Source organism: Ictalurus punctatus, chromosome 1 (assembly GCF_001660625.3).
Source record: "Ictalurus punctatus breed USDA103 chromosome 1, Coco_2.0, whole genome shotgun sequence".
Lineage (NCBI taxonomy): Eukaryota > Metazoa > Chordata > Actinopteri > Siluriformes > Ictaluridae > Ictalurus > Ictalurus punctatus.
Genome location: NC_030416.2, coordinates 27130432 through 27153646, shown reverse-complemented (window position 1 = coordinate 27153646; position 23215 = coordinate 27130432). Strand labels below are relative to the sequence as shown.

Sequence of the window (23215 nt, the reverse complement as noted above, 5' to 3'; positions counted from 1 at the left end):
TGGGTCTGCCAGTTGGTCCTGAGATATTAAAAAGGTACAAAAAACATCCTTTACTATGCAGAATTTCATCAGTAACCAACTCACTTCTTCCGTTGAGATTGTGGGTGTCCATGAAGGAGATAGCCTCATCACAGTTGGTGCCCTGCTCTGTGTAGCTTTTATCCATGGAGTTCACCATCACTGTCATCTCCTGCCTTGTGCTGCTGCTCAGGGTCTCCTTACGCTTCTTTGCAAGTTTCCTTTATTCAAAGACAAAGAAATCATTTAATAACTTATATAACATTGCCACAGATGAAAGAATGATGAAATGGATGGATGAATAAACAAAATTACACAAATGAATGTTTTACGTTATTGTTTTCATACAGCAACTGTTTTAAATAACTAATTCGGCATACATCGTATCGATCTTCTTTTCGGCATACGTCATGTTGATCTGATATTGAGAATCTTGTCCCTCTTTCACATTATGGACTGGTGATTCCTGACTTCATGCTTGAACACAAATCTGCTCACATGAAATGTCAAACAAGACCATTGCTCTTCCAGTGCTCAGAGCGGGACAGTCACGGCCTTAAATACCTGCACAATGACTGCCACCATCTCGCTAATGCGCCCTCCTGAGACATGTTGTCACTATGAAGGAGAACACACTCTATCTCCTTGACGAGAGAGAGAGAATATGCTGATGAAGAAAAGAAACAGTCTCTGAGAAGAGCATTTTGCTTCAGGCTATGTGACGCTGAGACGCTGCCAGGCTTGACTTAAAGAGTTTTGAAGGGCACAAATGTGCACACAGCTAACTCGAACAACTCCGCTCGTTCGTTGGCTCTTCTTTCTCGTTTTTAATTGAAGGAGTCAATAAAGCGTGATGTGGCAGCTTTGGTGATGATGACACACGGTTGCTGTGGGAATTGATGCAATGTTAGTCTTTATCTCTAGTAACCTTGCCAAGGTGTTGGTTCAGATACAGCTCCAGTCTGCAGGGCTGCCTCAAAGCTGGAGACACACAATAAGACTGCAGACATCTTTAAACGCTTCAGAAAACATTACGCTTCAATTAGTCTGCTGGCAACTGAGCAGAAGGATAACAAGCCTGTTGTTTTACACCAAACATACTGTCTGATTGGAGGTAAAACAAAATCAACTCTGGTGCTGCCAGGTTGGATGTTGGATGTCCATTGTTACATCTGTTACCAAGATCATTTTGATATGAATCAAAGACTCTTTTCAAGCTCAATCAGCCAACCTGGTAAACCAATTAACAGCCTTAAGATTCAACTCTCAAATGCTCTAGTGCCAAAAACCAACAGTACTAGATTTTTGTTCCTAGTCTTGTAAAAATTTCACCCTATGCCACTGTTAATAACAGTCCTTAGCTATTCCACCAAACTCAGGAACCCAACATATCTACAGGCCTAAACATGGCAGCCAAACATTCTGTTGTGTTAACAGAACTCTACCGCCATCATCTGCAAATGGAGGCTGCAAATGTGATTAGCAGGCTGCTGAACATCCCAAATGCCCTCCAGAGTAATCACACTCTTCAGCATGTAGGTCCAGAAGCTGGAGGTCATTTTAATGCAGACAGTGGTGCTCGCCATAGCTGCCACCACCTGGCTGTTTCCGGAACCTGGCTGGGGACACGGTCTTATCGCTAATGGAGGTCCCCTCCCCAGAATCTAATGGATCCTGCTCAGCATTAAGTGGTCTTAAAAAAAGGACATCAGCAGACAGGCAAACATGGCCCTGTAGTCCGCACATTAAACATAAATAAATGAAAGTAAAGCCATCTCGCTCTTTCCACTTCACCTTCAAGTCTTTAGCTGCTGAAGGTCAGAGAAATTGGGGCTTTTTACAAATGGAAAAAAGAGAAAAGCTCACCAATAGCCTGAGGGGATTTTGGGGTAAAAATGCATCTCTCCCTTGCCATCTCATCTCATGTCTCCCTGCTCTGAATGTTAACATTTCTGTAGCCTTTTCCATCAAAGCAAAGTAAAAACTCTGCTCTAAAACTCTGCTCAGTTCTACCATATGGCTAAGCTGTTGTTTTAAAACACCATTGACTCATCTTCAATAGACCCTTTACCCAGGACACGGTCGAGATTCTTAAACACAATGTCATCGTATATTTTTTGTGTCCCGTGAGGGGCTACATCAATAAGAAGTCCTAAAGAAGCAGATAAATGATGCTGATGTTATCACAGTGTGACTGTGGTGCTTGACCTACACCTTTCTCACTATGTACTGCATGACATTTCGTATTGTCTGTGTAGATTACATCATATTAATCCAGCTGATGTGTTGTAGCATTGCTGACCTACTCAGCACAAATACTCCCATTTGGAAACTGCAGGCCTTCCATAAACACTTATCCTCCGAGTATTGTTATGAACATTTATTATGAATTAGTATTTGATTCTTTAACGGAACTTTTCTGACTTGAACCAGAGTGATTTATTCTTTCCAAAAGACACCTTCAATATACATATGCTTGCCAAATTGTCCACAGTAATTGATTTGATATCGGCTAAATCACACATAAACCTCCAACAGAAACGTACTACATTGATCAAGCTGACAAAATGCATTTAAATCTAATGCATATAAATTACGCTTTGGTGTTTAAATGTCCATTTCTCAACTGTATGCTTATTTATATTCCCAATTAATCAAATCTGATTTACCGCAGGGGGATTTCCAAGGTAGTAGCACTTCAGTTACAACTGCAGAGATCTCTCTTTAACTGTCGACACTTAAATCTCTCTTGCAGCACTTTTCAAATACCATCTTAAAATTTACAGGCTCCTGTCCTCATCAACTCGTCTCAGAAGCTTGCACGGGCAAAGATTTGTCAGCACGCGGTCGTTCTCCCGCTGCATGTAAAAACAAATTAAAGTGTCTGCAGAAAGTGCTGGAAAATTACAGTGAGCACGATAATCATAAAGATGGCAGAGCTGAGCTCATTTCAAAGCATTCACGTACAGGGAAATAATCATAGCTGTTAAATTGGGGACAAATTCCAGCTTGCACAACACTAATGACTCGAGAGACAGGCACAAGCTAAAGCGCTACAGAGCAAAACACAAAGAGCAGCAAACAATACAGAGTCCTGCGTTTAAAATTAAGGAAACGAGAACAATATGAGCTTATTGCACATTTCTGTCAGAAAGGATGATTCCTCCTCCCTTACATCTCTTTGAAGAGAATGGAAAATCTCACTATGCTAAATGACAGCAGGAGTTTAAATGCGAGACCTTGTGATACCACTGAAAGCCTGTGGTACGTTTGATGGGTATAATTGTATCTCATGCCGTTACTGCAACAATTGAAAGGAGAAAAGCGGCAGGTGACCTTTAAACACAACAGCGCGTAGTCCCTGCTAATAGAAGGCCGTGAGCTAACGAAGCTCTCCCATGGTCACCAAATCTACATAGGTCTCAGGAAATCAGTTCGCTTCCAGATGGCCGCCAGCACCCTTCACTCATCCCAACATTTCTACAAGTGGGTGACTCAACAGGAAGCTAATAGTTGAACTGTTTCTCTAAATTTGTTTGTTGCCGAAGTGACACTTAACGTACATTGTCATCTAATGTGTAAGCTGTAATTTGGTGCCTGGGAATTAGTTCTATTAACACTATAAATACAAAAGACACCAGAGGGGGAGACTGAGGAGTTCACAGAATTTACTGATTCTCATTTAGACTCAGATTTACACAGCATGTTTAATGGTTCAATAGAATGCTAGTACCTCCTTTACAAAAAAACAAAACAAAACATTATTACCATCACAAATAAAAATGTCGTCAAATTGTAAAAAAACAAAAAAAAAAACAAAAAAAAAAAAGTCGATACAGCTCAAAGTCTTACTTTGAGACCAATATGTACTGCACTGATTATTTACTTCAAACACAACTACTTCTCTATATTGCCCCCCACTGAAACACTAACTTAAGTGTTCCAGGCAGTAGAAAGTGAAACAAAAACCAAACGAACAAGCCCTTTTTGGCATCTGTGCTCCCAGAATGCACCAGCAGTAATAGGAATGAAATACTCAGAATCACATGACTTACAATTATTCAATTGCTAGGAGCTTTCATCGAAAGCAACTTACACTTGAGATATAAATGAGCAGAGAGGGGTAAGAGTCTAGGTTGATGACTCAGTGGTCAGCTCTTTGGTGATGCTGGGGTTTGAACTCACAACCTTCTGAGCAGTAGTTCAGAGCCAAAAAAAGAAAAAACAAACACACACAAAACAGCATTTACCAATTCATTCAGGTTTGTTTCTATTAAATCCACTGTACTAACGGTACAAAGGCAAACACAAGGCAGACAAAGTCCATAAACACAAGAGTCTGTTTATATTTTACTCTGAGATTTCCATTCTTGTCTTATTTCACTGGTGTCAGCATTTTGACACAGCCACGGGCAACACATAATAGCTCAAAAGTACCGAATTAGCCTCCAGAGTTTTTACCGCCTCAAAAAAATGACACTGGCATGTGTAGTGTGTGAAAGTTTAAGCTCATTATCAGCAACATCACAGTTGGTAGATAAAGTCCTGATTGACAAAAAGCAGTCCCTCAAGCTCATTTATCCGGATTTTATTTCCTACCTTTGTAAACGATAATGTTTTCAACAATAGCAGATGCCGCCGACCATCTGAAAGAACATTAGCTCCTCAGTAATGGAACGTAAAGTGATACGCAAATGCTGTTAGTTATAACTTTGCTGGAAATTTGTCTTTTGCTTTCTTGGTTTCTATTAGAAAAGTATATTCATTAAAAAAAACTATATATATGTAAACTTCATGGGCACCACATCCATCTGAGATGCTTAAATTGTCTCTGTTTCATGCAGTCACCTGGGAAGGAGGAGCTATTGAAGCCCTATCTCAAAAAAATGGCAGGGAAGTTGAGCAAAGCGAGAACAACCTATTTCCTTGCAAATGTCAGAATGCACTTTGTCTCAGGGTGCAATGAGGACAGCAAGCAGAGAGAAAATGGAAATCAAATGTAAAAGTGCTCTATGGAGATGGTCCGATAAGTGATGATGAAATTTTAGGGGTGCCTGGAAATCAGATGCTACAGTGCCTCCACTAAGTGTAGATGAGTTATAACCTGTAATAAGGCATAATGCCTTTGACAGGATATAATCATTGCTTGGATCTAGAAGCTATTCAAACTCCCACTGAAAACACAACTACACTCAGTTGAAAACTTTGACATTACAATAAAGAAAGCACTTTCTTAGCTGCTTGCTGTTGGGGAAAGAAAATGACACGAGACGGATGACATGGTAGTTTTCAGTGGCTAAGTCGGCACCATCAATCTCGAGAAGGAAGCCAATGCTGGAGAAGCTGCTGAGGGGCTTCAAGAGTCTGACACCAGCTGAGAGAGAAACACATCACTTCAGATGAGCGATGCTTCGTGCAGCCATTTTGGCACCTTGACAATCCTGCTACACTTCCACAAGTCAGGCTCATGGTTCTCTTAAAGTGTAATGCTAATATTGCAACAGCTACACACTCAGGAGTCCAGCTGGTAGAATCTCCTCCATTTAAGAGTTCATGATGGACTGTGATCATCTTTCAGATATGGAAGTGGAAGTGCACCATTAGATTTAGAATTCACTATAATGCTGGGACATGTTTGGGTTTATTCAGTGGCTCCCAGCTATGCTGAAACTGTAGGCATAGGAAGGACTAGTTGAAATACACAACCACCCAGGAACATCCTACTGTGCTTTTACCCGACACATGGAAAACACATCTACTGCCCATGCATACTTTATGCTCGTCACCGTCCCTACAGACTTAATCTCTAAACCCTTCAATTTCTCTTTTCATTTTTTTTTTTCAAAACCAACCAGAGCCATTTTCTCCTTTCCATCTGTCCTTCCATTTGAAGATAAAACTTGAAACCATGCACATGGAAAGGGTTTTAGGATGGAAGAGATGAAAAAACAGTGAAATATCTGTTTAAGGAAAAGTACATTTCTTTTTTTTTTTTTTCTGAGAGAAAAACATAAATAAAAGCCCCTGCCATGCTGTACGTGGTTAGAAGCCGTGATGGCCAGGGCCTCTGGAGAGCAGAGCTGCAGATGTACCCTTGAGCAAGGCACTCTGTCCAGACCACCACCGCACAGAAACCCATTTTGTTCATCATTTACCGATATAAATCTGGACGCCTGACAGAGGTGCGCCGACACTGACCTTGGGGTAAAAGCCGAGACATTACACACAGATGCGCTGAGGCATCTTCATCAATAATTAGAAAATGCACTTGGACAGAAATCCTGCAGCTTTTAAGAATTAAAAAAAAAAAAAAAAATCATTTTTGAGGCGTTTGGTTGTGGCTGAAAAGACAACGAGAAAATAATCTCAGTGATGTGCATAATGCATTCTGTTTAACACCCACTGAGGAGCAAATCACTCTTTTTGGGTCTACAAGGATATTCACATGCCTGTGTAAAAGCAGGTTAATTCTAATAGATGAGAATTGCCTTCACTTTCACCACAAATACCCACATATTGTGCAGAAACACATGCATCTAGACGTTTTCCTGTTAATACAATTCCAGTTCAGCCCAAACCAACATGCAGAGCCAAAAAAAACAAAACAAAACATGATGAATTATCAGGACGAACGATCTATTAGTATGTACGTCGATGATGAAAGGGTTTTCAAATGAGCGGCGTGTGCACTCGAGCTTGGGATGAGCTGTCACTATGGCATCAACTGCACTTCTACAAACACACGCTGCGGTCACCTTTAGGTTTTCTCTGACTCATTTCCACTGTGTGTTATTTCAGTATGACACTTTTTGTCAGAAATCCTTATAATGAGGACTTGTATTTTCTGAAGGGCTTTGCATGAATTAACCCTTTATGGTCTAAGCTTATTATTCAGGAACTACAGTGAAACTAATAGAAAAGATATGTAGGTACTGAAGTGAAAAATATACAGTGTAGGTTTACACTTAAGCCCAATTTTGCTGTTGCAGACAGAAATGACTAATCCTAAAAGAATTATTTGTGAGTGCAGAGAGATCAGTGGTTTTAGAATGTGTAATGTGACGTGATCATTGGTATGATTTATGATGAGTGGCTGATTTAGTCCCATTGCAGCCAAAGACAGTTGATGAGACGGTTGTGGCAGTGTCTGAAAATTTTTAATTAAAAGCGACCTGTAAGGAGGATGGTATAGGATTACGCAAAACTGGCACGAGAGCTACAAATATACTAGGGGCGGCTGTGGCTCAGTTGGAAGAGCGGGTTGTCCACTAATCGTAGGGTTGGCGGTTCGATTCCCGGCCCACATGACTCCACATGCTGAAGTGTCCTTGGGCAAGACACTGAACCCCAAGTTGCTCCCGATGGCAAGTTAGCGCCTTGCATGGCAGCTCTGCTACCATTGGTGTGTGAATGGGTGAATGAGACACTGTGTATAGCGCCATGTAAAGCGCTATATAAGTGCAGACCATTTAGAAACGAAAGCAGAAGTGTTTCTTCTGTGCCTATTAAAATGTGTTTTCTGCATGAGCCTGAATCACACAGACAGACGATGTAAGCTTGCATAGTCATTTTCTTTAATCGCAGGTCTATCATTAGAGGATCATCATTATGTAATATGACATGGAGAACACATTATCGCAGTCTCGTAGAGAATTTGACCAAAACTTGTTTTTTCCTTTTCAGCTCATACAATGTGACAAGAAGTGATCTTAATAGACACAACAACAACAACAAAAAAAACGGCTTCAATCTGGACCTGCTGCTGGGTTCGAGGAATCTAAAGGGTCAATAATATCTGATGTGGTAAAAGAGCAAAAATGTTTTCAATCATAATGTATTAGATAGCGTTACAATATGTGATATGCTATTGCTTTGATGTACATTGGTTAATATGTGATATCAAGGCTTTCCCACATAATCCCTAACAAAGTTTAAACAACTTCCTATAGCCCTGACCAATTATAATATGTAAAGAAGGTGTAGGAATTAAGAGCAAAAATATTCTGTACTCAAGAATTCTTATTAAGCAATGCATAAACACCGTGTTTTACTTTTTGCAGCAATTGTTGACCTTAATAAAGATTGAGTGAACCAGATTTGCAATTATAATTTGCCTGTTTAGATGAGGCAAGTAAATTCAAACTTTATTATGATTCAGATGTGCATCTCATGCGTGAAGGATCATACAGGAAGAAGAACCTTAAGACATTGCATGTTGACAGCTTAATTACACTGTTGCAGGTGATGCACGCCATCTACTTTCAAAACATCTGCTGCTCATCACCAGACACTTGTAAGACCTTAGATCAACAAGCTGTCACAGCACAGACTTATCAGCAGCACTGAGGCTTTACAGAGACATGCAAAAAAAATAAATAAATAAATATAAAAAAAAACAGCTGGCACATACCCGCTTCATTTAAATGCCTATATGTTTCTGATGAAAGAAATGTCTATTGCAAAATTACAACTGAAAATGATTGGAACATTAATCATTTCCCTACTGTATTGACAAAGCATTTATGTGTGATCAAATTTGTTGTTGTGGCACCAAATAACACCTTAATCCATGAAAAAAAAAGACAGCAAAACCTGATCTTGAGCCAAAAGATAAAACGGACTCAAATTCACCCGTAGGAAAGGACATCCAGTTATTATTTTGGACCTGTTTCTGAACTGTTCTATGCTGATAAGAGACCGCTAGCAGCTGTTTGGTTGAGATCTGGAAACATCCTCCACCCAGATCCATTAGCACTGACCCACACACACTGAGCTGATCACACAGCATCACCAATTCTCTCTGTACACACTCAGTCTCTGCATCTTCCCCTGTACCACCTCCTTCATGTCTCTGTGATCTGTCCAGGGTCCCAATATCTTAACCGTATAGATTTCAAAATTGCTCTCAAACCGATTAATGTTTGCTCAAGACTTGCTACGCACTTTTCTACATTTGAAATAGCACTAGAAATATGTTTTCAGAGTGTCCTCTCATGTCATTGGCAGCCCTCTGAAGCTCATCTCAAAGCTGTCCGTCCATGCAAGACTGGATTCATGTACGGCCTTGTAACATTTAAAAGTACAGAACAGAGAGTGGTTACTCTTGAGCATAATGGAACTAAATAAGTGCAAGCTCCATACTCTCAGATGTACAACTTGTTTCATATAGTTTGATTTATAGAACAAAAGAGCACGGTTCCATTTATTTATTATTGTATGTATGAATGATCATCAAACTATCTATCCCAGTGTATTTAGCAGAGTTGTTTATTTAGCATTTGTGGAAGGAGTCTCCAGGAAAAAGTCTTCAGGATGGAGAGCTTTTTACATTGGTTTCTATGTAAAGATGCATGTTACAAGGTTTCTCGGTAACATGACAAGCTGCATTAGTTGTCTTATCAACTTCAAGGGAGAGAAAAAGATATGCTAGAGAGGGAACTGTTTATAGCTGGTATAACTTTCCTCTAGGATGTTTCCCACAACATCAATGTAACTATAAACATTGAAATTATGATGCGTCATTATTAATAAATTAATCAATGCTGTGATGAAAGAGGAATAAAGTATTTCATGACATGCTGTTATTAAAAAAAAAATCCACTTCACATGGGACCACATCATAGTACCTGGTCGTGTTTTATTCTTTATTTAATATGGACTCATCATCCAGCCATCCATTTTGCATACCACATATCTTCACAGGATCACGGGGAGCCTGGAGACTCGGGGCACAAGGCAGGGTGCCAACCCATCGCAGGGCACAATCGCAGATGCATTCACACATTACGGACAATTTGGAAATGCCAATCAGCCTACAATGCGTCTTTAGACTGGGGGAGGAAACCAGGGTGCCTGTATGAAACCCTCCAGGCATGGGAAGAACATGTAAACTCTGAACACAGGACAGAGGGAATCAAATTCTCAACCCCGGAGGTGCGAGGCAAAAGTGCTAACCACTAAGCCACCATCCTCCCCTATGATCTCATCATTAAAAATATAATTATTCTCCTCTTAAGGAAGTGACATTCTTGCAACCAAATCAGTCTCATGAAATTTAGACAACACAGCAATGTCTGAAGAGAGTATCTATTAACAAAATACCACAAAGAGCTACATGCTAGCAGGCTTAATCTCTGTAAAGTTCCCAGCTTTTGAGGCAATTTTTCCCCCCTCTTCTCCCACTCCACTGTAACTTGTTACGCAATCACATACAAACTGTCACAACATGATATGCTGTTTATCTAAAGCACCAGAGACACAGCTTTAACGGAAAGGATATCTCGGTTAGCTCCACAGGCCTCTAATTGGCCTTTTTGGCTTCTAATTTGGCCTTTTTGTACATTTTCACTAGTCTTCTCAAAAAGCCAGACATTGAGCAAGTTCGCCGCCTTGACTGCAGCATGTAGAAGGTCTTGTTCTGTGCTGATTTGTGAAGAACTGGGTCCTTTGTGTAGGCAATAATGTAGCAGAAACAACCTTTGCCATTTATTTATTTAGAAATATGTTAGAACATATGTCTCTTTTTTTTCTTTTAGTAATTTCTTGCTGAAAGGTGGCTGTCAATAAAGAGCTTCAATGACCTTTTGATCCCGAGCAGAGGGGGGAAAAAAAAGCTGTTTTGTTTGGTAGTGCATTGGTTGGGTTTTAGACTAGTTTTCTACAGTATATCTTCAAAAGAAAATGAAATACACATCACATACCTTTGAGAATACGTTCAATGTTTGCCAATATGTCTATTCCCTCCAGAGGGCTGTATGGTAGTGTGGCGGCTATGTCTAAATCCCCAGGTGTGCTCCCATCCACCAATTAACGCTAATGAATTAACTTCGAGTCATGCTGGAATGTCTGCTGTTCAGCCCAGACCCACTGAATAAATTACTGTACGCTCGCAACTCATTTACAAAGCGTTACTAAGCTGACTTATCATATCCCCGTACTGTTAGAAAGGGTCAGTGGGATGAACTGATAAACTTGATTGAGAGTTACTTGGCAACGAACAAGGCACCTGGACAAAAGGTGACTCTTGAAAGCTCCCCGATCTATCAGGCTTGTGGTAAGAGGGTGCAAATTGCCTCGACTTCCCTCTACACTTCCTCTACCTGCTGCTCCTCTTCAGCACACAGGCGCTGTCAAATGAGACAAATGCACATCCCCTTGTTGCAATTAATTTGATTCTTGTTCTGCGTGAGTTCGCGGTGCAGGATTTAATTAAGGCTCGCACACGCCGGGGCTCACTCTGTCGCAGGCTTGAGTTAAATGGGCCTGTCTCCCTGCCTTTCCTGTTAAGCACTAGCGAGTGATAGAGAGAGAGGGAGATCCTGCCAGAGGCCGCCCCTCACAGGCTTTATGAATGCCACATCTGTGGCAGCATCTATCTGAGTGAGTGATGGAGAAAGCGGCGCCACCACACTGTTTCACCGAAATGACAAAACATCCTTTACAGAGAGATGCAATTGTCTCTTCAAAGTAAAAAAAGTTCTAAAGTCTGATTTTAACGTTTGCTGTATGTCCCATAAATGTAAATGTAGATTTTTCTTTACACACCTACTTATTTTTTTGCATCTACTATGTCTAAATGTGAGACCAAACTGATCTAGTCTCATATCTAATATAAATCAGAAAATCTTTATATGAATCAAATCAAAGCCTGTTAGTTAAAAAGGACATCGGAAAGTGCTATTACTTTTATAATCTGGTATTTATGTTGCATGTAAATTATAGAAACAAACAGACATTATCTAAAGCCAGTATTTTCATACACATACCCAGCTATATGATTTTGCTAATGCATGGACAGATCTCCTTTAAAGTGTTGTGAATTAAAGGAATAAATAAATTTAACATGCTTTTCTATTACCATCATCATCTTTCTACTTTTTTCTGCTATGAAGAGACCCTGTTTGGATAACGAGACTACCAACATGTAGTAACATTAAAGTATGTCCACGGTTCTAAATATAGTGACGTCTAGAAATGGAAGAAAGAAGAAAAAAAAAGCCTGTTCCTTCCATCATGGAATTAGCTACAGGCCCTGTAGACATTCTGCAGAGTGTTATTTAAATACTAGCTTGGGGAAAAGTGACAGCTAGCAATCTGGCACACAGTGTAACCAAGACAAATTCCTTCTAAAAGACCATTTAGTACTACTCTTGATGTTAAAGTGTTAAAAGCACAAGACTGTGCTGCTCTCTCCTCCCTCTGCAGCTTGACTCAGTCTGGGCCTAGACAGGGACGTCTGGCTCTTTCAGTCTTAATGACCGCAGTCTAATAACAGAGAACACGCAGCTTTTAAAAGCATAAAGCAAAAGAAGGATTTGCATGCTGTCAGCAAGGCCATGCACAAACCAAAGCAAAAACATGGAGAGAGGAAAAACCAACTGAAGCTGTGAGATGAGCTTTGGTTTAAATGGATGATTTAAAGAATTAAGCGTAATGAATAATGGCAAGGTGAGACGGGATGAAGAATAGGGTTAGGTCAACAACAAGACACGACCATGGCTGGTTTTGTGTCTGTATGATGTTTGTGGGATGGCAGAGGCTTCAGGTTAGTCATCATTCCACTGCAATAAGGTCTGAGCAGCAAACAGCTTTCCCTTTGACTTTTAACTTATAGACAAGGAGAAAACTAGTAGCTCATAATTCGTTAAGGAAAAACTGTAACTTTCAAGGGAATAACAAAGTCACCCTTCAAACTGGAGCAGTGCAGAATCATCTCATGATAATAAATGCCATATTGCAAGAGGTTTTCATTTGACCATTTTAAAATACAGCACAGTTTGTGCTCGTGTATGATTTTCTATGTGAATATAATAACAAAATAGAACACTTAGATGGCACAAAAGACTGAAATATCAGAGTGGACCCCTGAATGATAGACATCTTCAGACAAAATGTGCTATTTCAGTGCCAAACTACAAGAACACTAGAAAGCTTGTGCTTCAGTTTGAAAGGAGGAAGGAAGCCACTGGGTTTCATGCATGGAATATCAAACGGTGTGGTGGAGAGAAAGCATGGCAACTAAGCGTTTCACAAAGTGGTTACTTACAGGTAATAAGTGTAGGAGTGATAGGTTCTTCTGCCAAGTGGGGTGGTGGAAGGATTAAAGCAGTGGTGGAGAGGGGAGAATGTAAATGGAAGGAAAGAAAAAGTAAAAAGATTAATGTCTGAAAAATAGAAAATGAACAAAACCTGACATGGTGACACAAGTGAGGAGCTACTCGAGTGGCTGTAAGGGCAAGGGCTTGTGATTCCTGCCTCTGACTCTGACTGAAGGGCGAGAGGAGGAGGGGGGTGGGGGGTGGTGTAGGGAAGGGCACTTTTTGCCAAATAAACTTCTTCAGGCCTTAAGTATGCACCACAAGAGAGAGGTAGGCGAAAGGAACTCTGGGAAGCTGTTACTCAAGCAAAATTGCTGCTGTCACATTAGATAGCAGAGATGGAAAGATCAAAAAAGACAGAGTTAAAGGTAAAGCTGTTAGGATAGAGTTTGATTTCCCAAAAGGGTCCAAGCATAAACATTATCCCTAACACTGTATAGCCTCGGAGACTCTGTCTGGCGGTTCAAATCATTTTTAACAATAAGTTGCTGTTGGGAAAAATGGGCCCCGTTTTTATTAGGTATAGCGAGACAGACAAACGCTCAGGCAGAAAGTTTTCAATACAGCTATCTACTAGATAGTATATACACTGCTGGCTTTAACGCTGTATATCTAAATGCTGTCACAGCGACTAACACATATTGCAGGGCTAATCAAATTACTACACCACATACAGTTTATTATGTGTCTGTCTTAATCATGATATTAGTCCCTACCCCATCAAGTCCCACTTATTTATAACCTGACATGCCAAGCTCATTATGCTAAAAACTTAACTCCCATTGCAAATAATCGATCTGATGTAATTGGCTGTCTTGCTTTGTCAGCAGAATGTAGGCATGCCTGTTTAAATGTCTGGCCATTCTGAAACTCACTAGCAGAATCAATAGAGATGAATATCCTTATTAAGATGAGGTAATGACTCGGATTAAAAACATATTTTCTCTGTCTCACTCTTTCTTTCAAATTACATCTTGAATATTCAGAGTCACTAGCCTACTTTACACAGTGTGTGTTAGTAGCTCTTTGCTCTACAAAGATGTTGGACTATTTGCAAAGGGGTTTTTTTGTGCAGAACTCAAAAGGCTTTGCACTCCAGCTGAGGACGAGAGCTAACGTAAACCTCCCTGAAGCAACATGCCCTAGGCCTCTCTTTGGGGGAAAAAAAAATAGCTTTCATCAAATTTTCCCTCTTATCTTGCTTCGCTTTTTCTCTACTGCATGCGATAAACTTCAGAAATGTTTTCCTATTTCCTGTTTCAGGGTCATTAATACATGTTCATTTGTCTGAGTATAACACGGAGGAAAAATATGAATATTTCAGCATGTGTCATACACTGGTGCCACAACCAGTTTAATGGTGGTTATCAGAGCGATCAAATCAATTATTCTGTCTTCAGCTGACAAAAGGGCATGTTTGAGAGTCGAGAGGAAAACAGCGTAGATTCACTAGAGTTCACTTTCATGTGCACACAATCCCTTAGCATTCATTTATCTGTCTGCTACAGAACCATTATGATTAATTGATCATATCCAGTTTTTTTAAAATCTGAATCAGAGTACCTTACACTTTGAAACAGCTATTACAACAACACGTGCATTACTGAGAGACTACAGATCTATGAACTTATCCATCTTACCTTTTTTTCATGACCAGCACTACACCAAGGAAGATGATGACAAAGAGGAGGATGCCAGCGATGACTCCGGCAATCTTCACTGTGTGATCTGCTGGTTTTCCGGGTTCCACTGCATCAGGTTTCCTGGTCGCTGCCCCTGAAACCGAGTTCAACTTTAGTTTCTGCATCATTGCTAAATGTAAGACAGTTTTGTATGGCTAAATAAAAAAGCTGTATGCATTCAGGACTGTTATTTCAGCTCAGGTTAGAGGGATGCGTTAAGAAATCCAGGCGGTTTTCACTGTCATGTGGTTGGAAGCACAGATATTCAGTCCATACAGGATGTCGCAGTTTTTAAAAAAAAAAATTTTTTTTTTTTTTTTTTTTTATTGTTGCATCCAAAAACGTTTTTTTCAAAATTTGCAGTGTAATATGGGGAGTTTTTTGTGCTTTTTAGCAGAAATCTACTTGAATTGCCAAAGTGTTTCGCAGTTATGTTCGTTGGTAAATGAATCCTTTTAGCTGTACTCATGTTCGATGCACATGAATAGAAGAGAGCTTTGGCTGAATACGCACCGTGATGAGGTGTCTTGGCCCAAATCTGCGGAAAATCTGCTGTAATTTAGAAAAATTGAAAGCTCCTGCGAATATTGCGGCGTTTCCCTGATTTTGGGTTAAGAGCAAAATCCTGGAGGGACTGGTTATTAAACTCTTGGGACAAAGACAGGACATTTTGGCCCTGTCATGTCACAACAAATCAGCAACTACAGTTCCCAGAATACAACACAAACTACAAACATGGCCGACGAGGACTACACTTCCCACATGCGCACCATCTCCTGACTTTTAATCAGAGACACCTACATCCAATCACACACACAGCATATAAGGGACTTTTGGAACTTTACCAATTTGCAAAGTAAATGCGCAGTCTAGTCTCTGTCATTATCCAAGCCTTGATTACGTGTTTGCTATTCTGATTTTGACCTTTGCTTTATCCCTTGACTTCGATTCTCTGCCTTGCCTAGTTTTGTCTGTTTGTCCGATCGCCTGACCTCTACCTGTCCTTTGACTACGATTTCTGCCTGCCCGTTGTGTTTGTTGCTATTCTTACCTGCACTTGCTTCCGCCTCAGTTACCGAATCGTGACAGGACCAATTGGCTTGCTTGTACATATTTACTACGTTCATTCCTATTCAGTAAATGATTTATCAAGGTTGCTTTAATTCAACCCTCCTATTATGTAGGGGGAAAAAGGTTACATCCATTATGTTTAGGTCAAAATGGCTTCCACAGTTTAAATACACACAAAAACAGCAAAGGACAGCTTAAAAGTAAACCTTTATAGAAGAAATATTTGCATACAAGTTCATGAACCTAAACGAGGAATGTCAAAAAAACTTTCAAAGAAAAAGAGAGAGATTAACCAGTATTTCAGACATCTCCAATGTGGAAATGGGTCAAATTGACCCATAACATAATAGGAGGGTTAAATTACTAAATGGTTTATATTTTGCGAAATAGAACTAACTATGACGATGAATAAATATCACAGGAATGTACATGGAAAAATAACTGGAGGAGGGTTGGTCAAACTTTCTGTTTTCTTTCTATCTGTTTACCGTCATCATCTTAGGTCTTTCTGAAAAGGTAGCTAATAATTGTTAAGCCACTGGGCTTTTTAATCATCTCAATCAAACCAAAACTGCAGTAAAATGCGTTGGCTTGTTCAGCACAAGCCACCCAACCCCATTTATTTATTCATATCTACTGCTTATAAACTGTAATCAAGGACAGGATAGCCATTAAAACAATTCAAGAAACAGATTTCAGCCTACTTCCCAGAGAGATACACCGTACATATCTGAGTGTCTCATCAGATATGCACCACTTGCTGCTTAGGGCAAAGAATGATTATTCTAATAGAATTTTTAATGTGACCCTCAGATTACTTTTTTCTTCAAGGCCTAATCCACCGCTCATCATCACCTCCTGTGGAAACGTCACTCAACCCTTGGTGGTCCTGCATACATAAAGTAGTTATTATAATCTGTATCGCACTCTGTCCTTCTGTCTTTTCTCTCTCCTTTTCTCCAGAGCTCATCCACCTGAGAGGAAGAGATAAACCCATTAACCATGCGTCTCCAATTCTATTCTATTCTATTTTTCCTCTCCTTTTTTTTTTCTCTCCATGCCTACAATTATAGCCTCTCAATCGCCTTTGGATATTCAAATCTGGGTCACATATGGTGAGTGGCAATGTAAAAGAAGCAAAAACAAGCCAATGAAATGAGGGAGGGAAAAAAAGAGTGAGAGAATAACTCCTTCCGGAGCCATTTGTACCCCCGAGCAGGCAGTGACGGCTGATCACACCATGGGCACAGGAGTTTAATATCTGTTCAAGTAAGATAACCAGCACCTCTCAGCACCTAGCATTTTGCATCAGTGTTGAAGAAGAGGGAGACAGATTGAGAGGAACACACATATACAGCGTACACAGATGATGTGGTACAAGAATGAGCAGGGGGTGACGAGAGGCGAGCGTTCACCTGTTTACTGTATAATGTGATGGCATGTCAGTTATAAACCGGGTGAAATATCCATTTCCAGCACCTCAAATGAGTAGGGGATGAAAAATAGTCAGGACACGCCATTCAATTCTGCCCTGGCTACAGAACTATTCCTGCTGCCAGCTCAACTTTTTCAATCAGTGTGAGATAACATCCATCACTCCAGCCTGAGCGGCGTGGTCACCTTAGTAGCATTGAGCAAGGTCTAATTTTGAGGCAAATTTCAGCTTTCCTGTCGATGATGGCCGGGGTGAGACCGTGAGGGCCTCAGAGTGACATACATCTTTTGCCTTACTTCTGAGAGCTAACCTTATTACACAACATAACTTTAACAATATGATTACAGTCTACAAAATGAAAACTCAATTAAAATTTATGATGTCTGAGCTTAATTGGGGATATGATTATGTAATATTAGTTAACAATGCATTAATTAAATAATTATGGGCTCATAATCTGATCAGTATTTCAAGAGCGATTATATTCTTCTGATTATTAGCATTATGGGATGAAGAAACACAGGCTTCCGTACGACAATGACCTGCATTTAACAAGTGATTCTTTTTTTTTATTTTAACAGCGTTAGCATTTGTACCTGGGTGAAAAAAAAGGCATTGGTCAAACAATTGCACCCTCAAACACAAAAAAACCCCCCTAAAGTGTAACATAATTGCAGCTTCATTATTTAGATATATCGGCTAAGCTAACCAGTTAAATAAGCAGTGCATTAATGTTGTTAGCTAAGTAGCTAACTTAGCTAATATTACCTCTTCAGCAGTACTGTTTGACTTTAGCCAACTTTTCTGACAAGCTAGTTAATGTTAATTTAAGTAATCCATCCATCCACTTTCTGTACCACTTATCCTACACAGGGCCACACATGCCAATCAGCCTACATCTCATGTCTTTGGACTGGGGGAGGAAACCAGATTACCCGGAGGAAACCCCCGAAGCATGGGGAGAACATACAAAATCCAAGGTGGGACTTGAACCCCCAACCCTGAAGGTGTGAAAAAGTGCTATAATATAGTAGTAGTATAATCAAATAAAACCTAGCACTAAAAAAACGAATGTAAATGAAGTCTATTAAAATGTGTAAACCCATGGCTAACAGTGCTTGTCACCAAGCCAAGGGTCAGTGGTGGCTTGGTGGTTAAGGCTCTGTGTTACTGATCGGAAGGCCCAAGGGTTCAAGACCCAGCACTGCCAAGCTGCCACTGTTGGGCACTTGAGCAAGGCCCTTAGCCCTCTCTGCTGCTGGGGTATGTGAAGAAAAGAATTTCACTGTGCATATGTGATCAATAAAGACTCATTATCATTAGGCTAAATGTTCTGTAATTAAAACCATTAGCCAGATGCAAACTGACTGGGAATGATTGAATTTGGTGCAAATAATACACATTTTATTCATTCATCTTTAGTAACTGCTGTATCCTGGTCAGGGTCACAGAGGATCCAGAGTCTATACCAGAAACACTGAGCGTGAGGCGGGAATACACACTGGATGAGATGCCAGGTCATCACATACACTCAGTAGCATCGTCATTCTCAGCTAGGGGCAATTTCGAGTCAGTGGGTGGAAACCGGAGAACCTAGTGGAAATACACGTATACAAAAGGGTGAAAATGTGAAACTCCACACAGTATTCCGGCAGAAACCAGGATTGAAACGGGGACTTCTGCTTCTGCTTTTAAAACTGTATGATAATAAACATCTCTTTAACTTCACTCAATCTTAAAAAATATGAAAAAGCTTTATGAGCATAAGAACTAAAAACGTATCACTGCAATTAAAAACAATCAAACAGCATTGTTTTATATATATAGCCATGATCGGTCCATAACTATGGAGCATGAAATGCCTTGTAGGAGTAAGGATATGTGTTACAATCTTAAGGTTGTTTTGCATATCATCTTTAACTCCATCAGCCTCTCAGAATGGCAAATACAAGGGAAAGTATCATCTGATAAATGGCAGAATGTCCTTTGCATGCTTTGCACTGATTTTCTACTATATCTGGTTATGTGTGAGTAGTAACATTCCCTGCTTTAAACCACACATCCGAGCTGTTATGGCTTAATATCTGTTTCAAGCGCGGTCTGAAAGAGCATACTATGCATCAGACCTTGAAATCCGATACATGATAAATGCGATGATAAATGCGATGGAGGAATCAGTAATGAGGTTTCTGTCATCTATATCTCCTTCTGTCGAGCCACACATGATTTTATGGAGATGCCAGTGATCCTGACCCTTTCTGCTCTCCGGACCTGCCTGATCCATCCTGATGCCCTACCTCTGGATGGAGAGCTCATCAACTGGAGGCTATAGCCTAGAGATTGCTGAGGATGGTACCACTTGAAGTAGTATAGAAATGGTTTTGGACCTCAATTCCACATGGACATTTTCGCTGTGGTTGCTGTGAGTACGGTTGCTACTAAGGCCTTGGGACTGCAATTACCACATACAATTTTTACAATTTTGCACTTAAGTCTCCTTTAGTGAATAGTGGACTAGTCCTACAAACAGACTTCATATAAACCATAATGAACTTTCTTTTACTTTCACACTATCCGTTGTTCCCCAGATGAGGATGGGATCCCTTCTGGGTCTGGTTCCTCTCAAGGTTTCTTCCTCATATCACCATAGGGAGCTTTTCCTTGTCACAGTCACCACCGGCTTGCTCAATTGGGATAAATTCACACACTTAAAATCTGTATCCTGTGTTTATATATTTCTGTAAAGCTGCTTTGAGACAATGTTCATTGTTAAAAGCGCTTTACAAATCAAATTGAATTGAAAATTGAACTGAATTGAAGAACATGATGAAAAGGTATCAGACCTCGAGCACTCTGATTTGTGCTGCCTTTCTTCCATTTCCGCCTTCCTTTAAGTTTCATGGCTGTGTGTAATTATCAGTAATTCACAGAGCAACCCACTCAGGGAAGATATAGAGTACAGTCAGAGTAGAGCGCAGGGCCTCTCTGGCTGCTGCAGAGGTGCTGACGCTTATGTATACATGCCGGAGGGACGTGTGGCCTCTGAGAGCACTGAGTGGGAGGGAAGCTCTTTAGACAGCCTACAGCCATAACAGCTGCTCCTTCAGCACAGAGTAAACAAACCCATCACTTCTAATGGCAAAAGGTGAATGACATGGAAACACAGACATTCACACAAACACATTCACATACACAAATACAAATTCAACCTGAGATTCAGACATAGTCAGAGATGCAGTTTACTTTTAAATACTAAACAAGTTTCCTATTTGGACTTGAATTATTTACAAATGGACACAAGTAGTTTAAACCTATTCCATCCATCCTTTTGCCATACCACTTATCTTACACATGGTCATGGGGGAGCCTGGAGCCTATCCCAGAGAACAAGGTCTCCCACAGGGAGCCCATCACATCACAGGGCACAATCACACACACATTCACACACTGGAGACAATCTGGAAATGCCAATCAGCCTACAATGCATATCTGTCAACATCATATAGCCGCTGTTGGAAAGTGGTCAAATATGCAGAAGATGCTGGAAAAGCAAAAGAATGTGCAGAACCTGGAGGATTTTTCTGAAGAACAGTGGGCAGTTTAACTGCTCAGGACAAACAAGAGACTCATGAACAACTATCACAAAACATAAAAACAGTTGTTGATCATCCAGGTAACGACACACAGTATTAATAATCAAGCGTATGCAAAGTTTTCAATTGGTTCATTTCTGTAAATTCAGTTATTATTGTGTCTTGTGGACTATATGTAAACATCTGTTATGTGAAATAGGTTATTCAGGGCAGAACTAAATACAAAACAACATGCAATTTTAATTATCCCTCTTTTTAAAAAAATTATTAACATTTTGCAGATTCTGCAAGGGGTATGTAAATTTATGAGCACAACTGTGCATAAAAATCCAGCTCCAACATCCTCCAAAATTCAATCTGTTCAGACGTGGCAAGTATCCAAGCACAAAAACAAAACAAAACAAAACAACAAACAAACAAAAAAACAGTAATACTTCCATACTTTATAGTCTAAAAAAGTTTGCAGTTCTTAAAAGATTCTTCGTGCCACCCCAACAAAACACCCCAGAAACTTTCCATCTAACACGTTCCCACCGAGGCTGGTAAATATTTAAATGTAATGTTCTGACAGCAGGTTGAACACAACAGCTTCGCCCCACAAAGGGATGAGATTCACACGGCCTTGTAGTGCCGTATTGATTCCCTCTTTCCACTCGGCTCGGAAATCCTATTCTAATGCTGAATAAAAATGAGTCAGTGGCTCTTTTTTTTTTTCGGTCTGAAAATGGTATTAAGTGTGCAGAAAGGAACACCAAGGCTAATCCAATACGATCTGACCTTCTCCATTAGATGAATATTAAATAAACATTGTGGCCTGAACCAGAGTGTTCTCCGAGCATGGAATATCTCAGACAACTGAGACTTGCTACAAAAACAAAGAATCAATTGCACGTAGTAAACTAATGACAAACGACGCTGAGTTTACCGAAAGCACAACAGCACAAAGATCACTGTTAAATGGTAGAGAGAGATTTACAGAGAGTACTCTCTCTACTGGTTAAGATCTGATGCTTTTGTTTTTTTTTAGAAAGCTGAAAACACTTTTACAACACGTGCATTTAGTCTAAAACTAAATTTCAAGATTAAACATTCAAACAAGGCAAAACACTACCTGTCAAAATGATGGGGACATGGTTTGATTTGATTTGTCGAGTAATACTTGATTTGCACCGACCCCAATGACAACTCAAAGCTGATATTTGATAAATACTGTAATGTAACTTTAACTAAACATCAGCAAGAAGTTCATGGGGTACGGCAAAGCATCTACGGAGGAACGGACAAGAAAAAAAAAGACAACATATTTATATGAAGAAAGCATTTGGAACATTTATAACTGTTTGGAAATTGTTTCTAAGTTATCATCACAGGTTTAGGAAAACGCTAAAAGCTAGGAGTCTTCAAACCATTGATGAGTAGTGTAAACACACATCCACACACCCACACCCACATCCATTCGTGGTTTAGTGACACACACACGCATACACACACACAGAGCTGAGAAGAGGGTGGACAGAGGGAGGTCTGACCTGTTAGCTGGCTGTCGCCTGCAGCCGGTGCGATGCGTACGTACGGTGTGGTGAGCTGGGTCACAATAATGGCGGCTAAAAGGAGAGTTCCAGGGAAACATGCACACAGGAGAGAGATATAGAGAGAAAGAAGGGCAGGCTGAAGCCAGAGGTTGGCCAAATATATTCTTTAGTCACAGTGCTAGGCAGACAGAAAGACAGACAAGCCTAATGTTATTCAACACATTTAAGTCGATCAGTTATCAGTTGATAAATCTGTGTGTGTCCTTGAGATTATGTGCACTTTTTGCCTGTTTGAACTTAGGCACCTTACACTACAGCCATATGTACAGCTTGTTAGTACATATTATACCACAGTGATGCTGAATTCACGATTCTGATTAGTCAAAAGTTTGTTGATTAATTTTCTATAATGGTAGCTCTGACACTAACGCCGGTTGCAGGTTTTTATAATTATGCACTGGCTGCAATACTGTATGTTAATTCTTCTAGAGTAACAGCTAATTCATAGGGATTTGGGATATATGGATACATAATCTAAACCTCATAATAAATGGATAAACATGCTGTTACTTAATAAAAGAAAAGCGCCTAATCGTCGATATTGAGTGTTGCGTACAGAGACGTTTATTTCACATTTATGGAAGGAGTCTCCAGTGTAAGTGCTTTGTAACTGTCAGAAAGATTTCCACCACAGGAGAGTCTTCAGCACAGAGAGCACTTTTTCCTAGTAACATGACAAGCTGCATTTGTTGTCTTATTACCTTCAAGAGTGAGGGGGAAAAAAAAA

At 40.1% G+C, this 23215-nt stretch overlaps 1 protein-coding gene across 10 annotated transcripts in view; it reads right to left on the bottom strand.

Moving 5' to 3' along the window:
• The window catches only part of LOC108271270 (receptor-type tyrosine-protein phosphatase mu), a 227739-nt gene that overhangs the window by 42309 nt on the left and 162215 nt on the right, over positions 1-23215 (bottom strand). For 3 of the 10 annotated variants that reach the window (XM_053683467.1, XM_053683468.1, XM_053683484.1), the window contains exons 14-17: positions 22426-22500; positions 14756-14891; positions 13064-13093; positions 85-239 (exon numbers count right to left, since the gene is read on the bottom strand). In XM_053683467.1, coding sequence (XP_053539442.1) covers positions 85-239; positions 13064-13093; positions 14756-14891; positions 22426-22500 — 396 coding nt within the window. The remainder of the gene's footprint in view (positions 1-84; positions 240-13063; positions 13094-14755; positions 14892-22425; positions 22501-23215) is intronic. The other 7 variants (XM_053683486.1, XM_017478801.3, XM_053683491.1 and 4 more) reach the window with 3 other exon arrangements.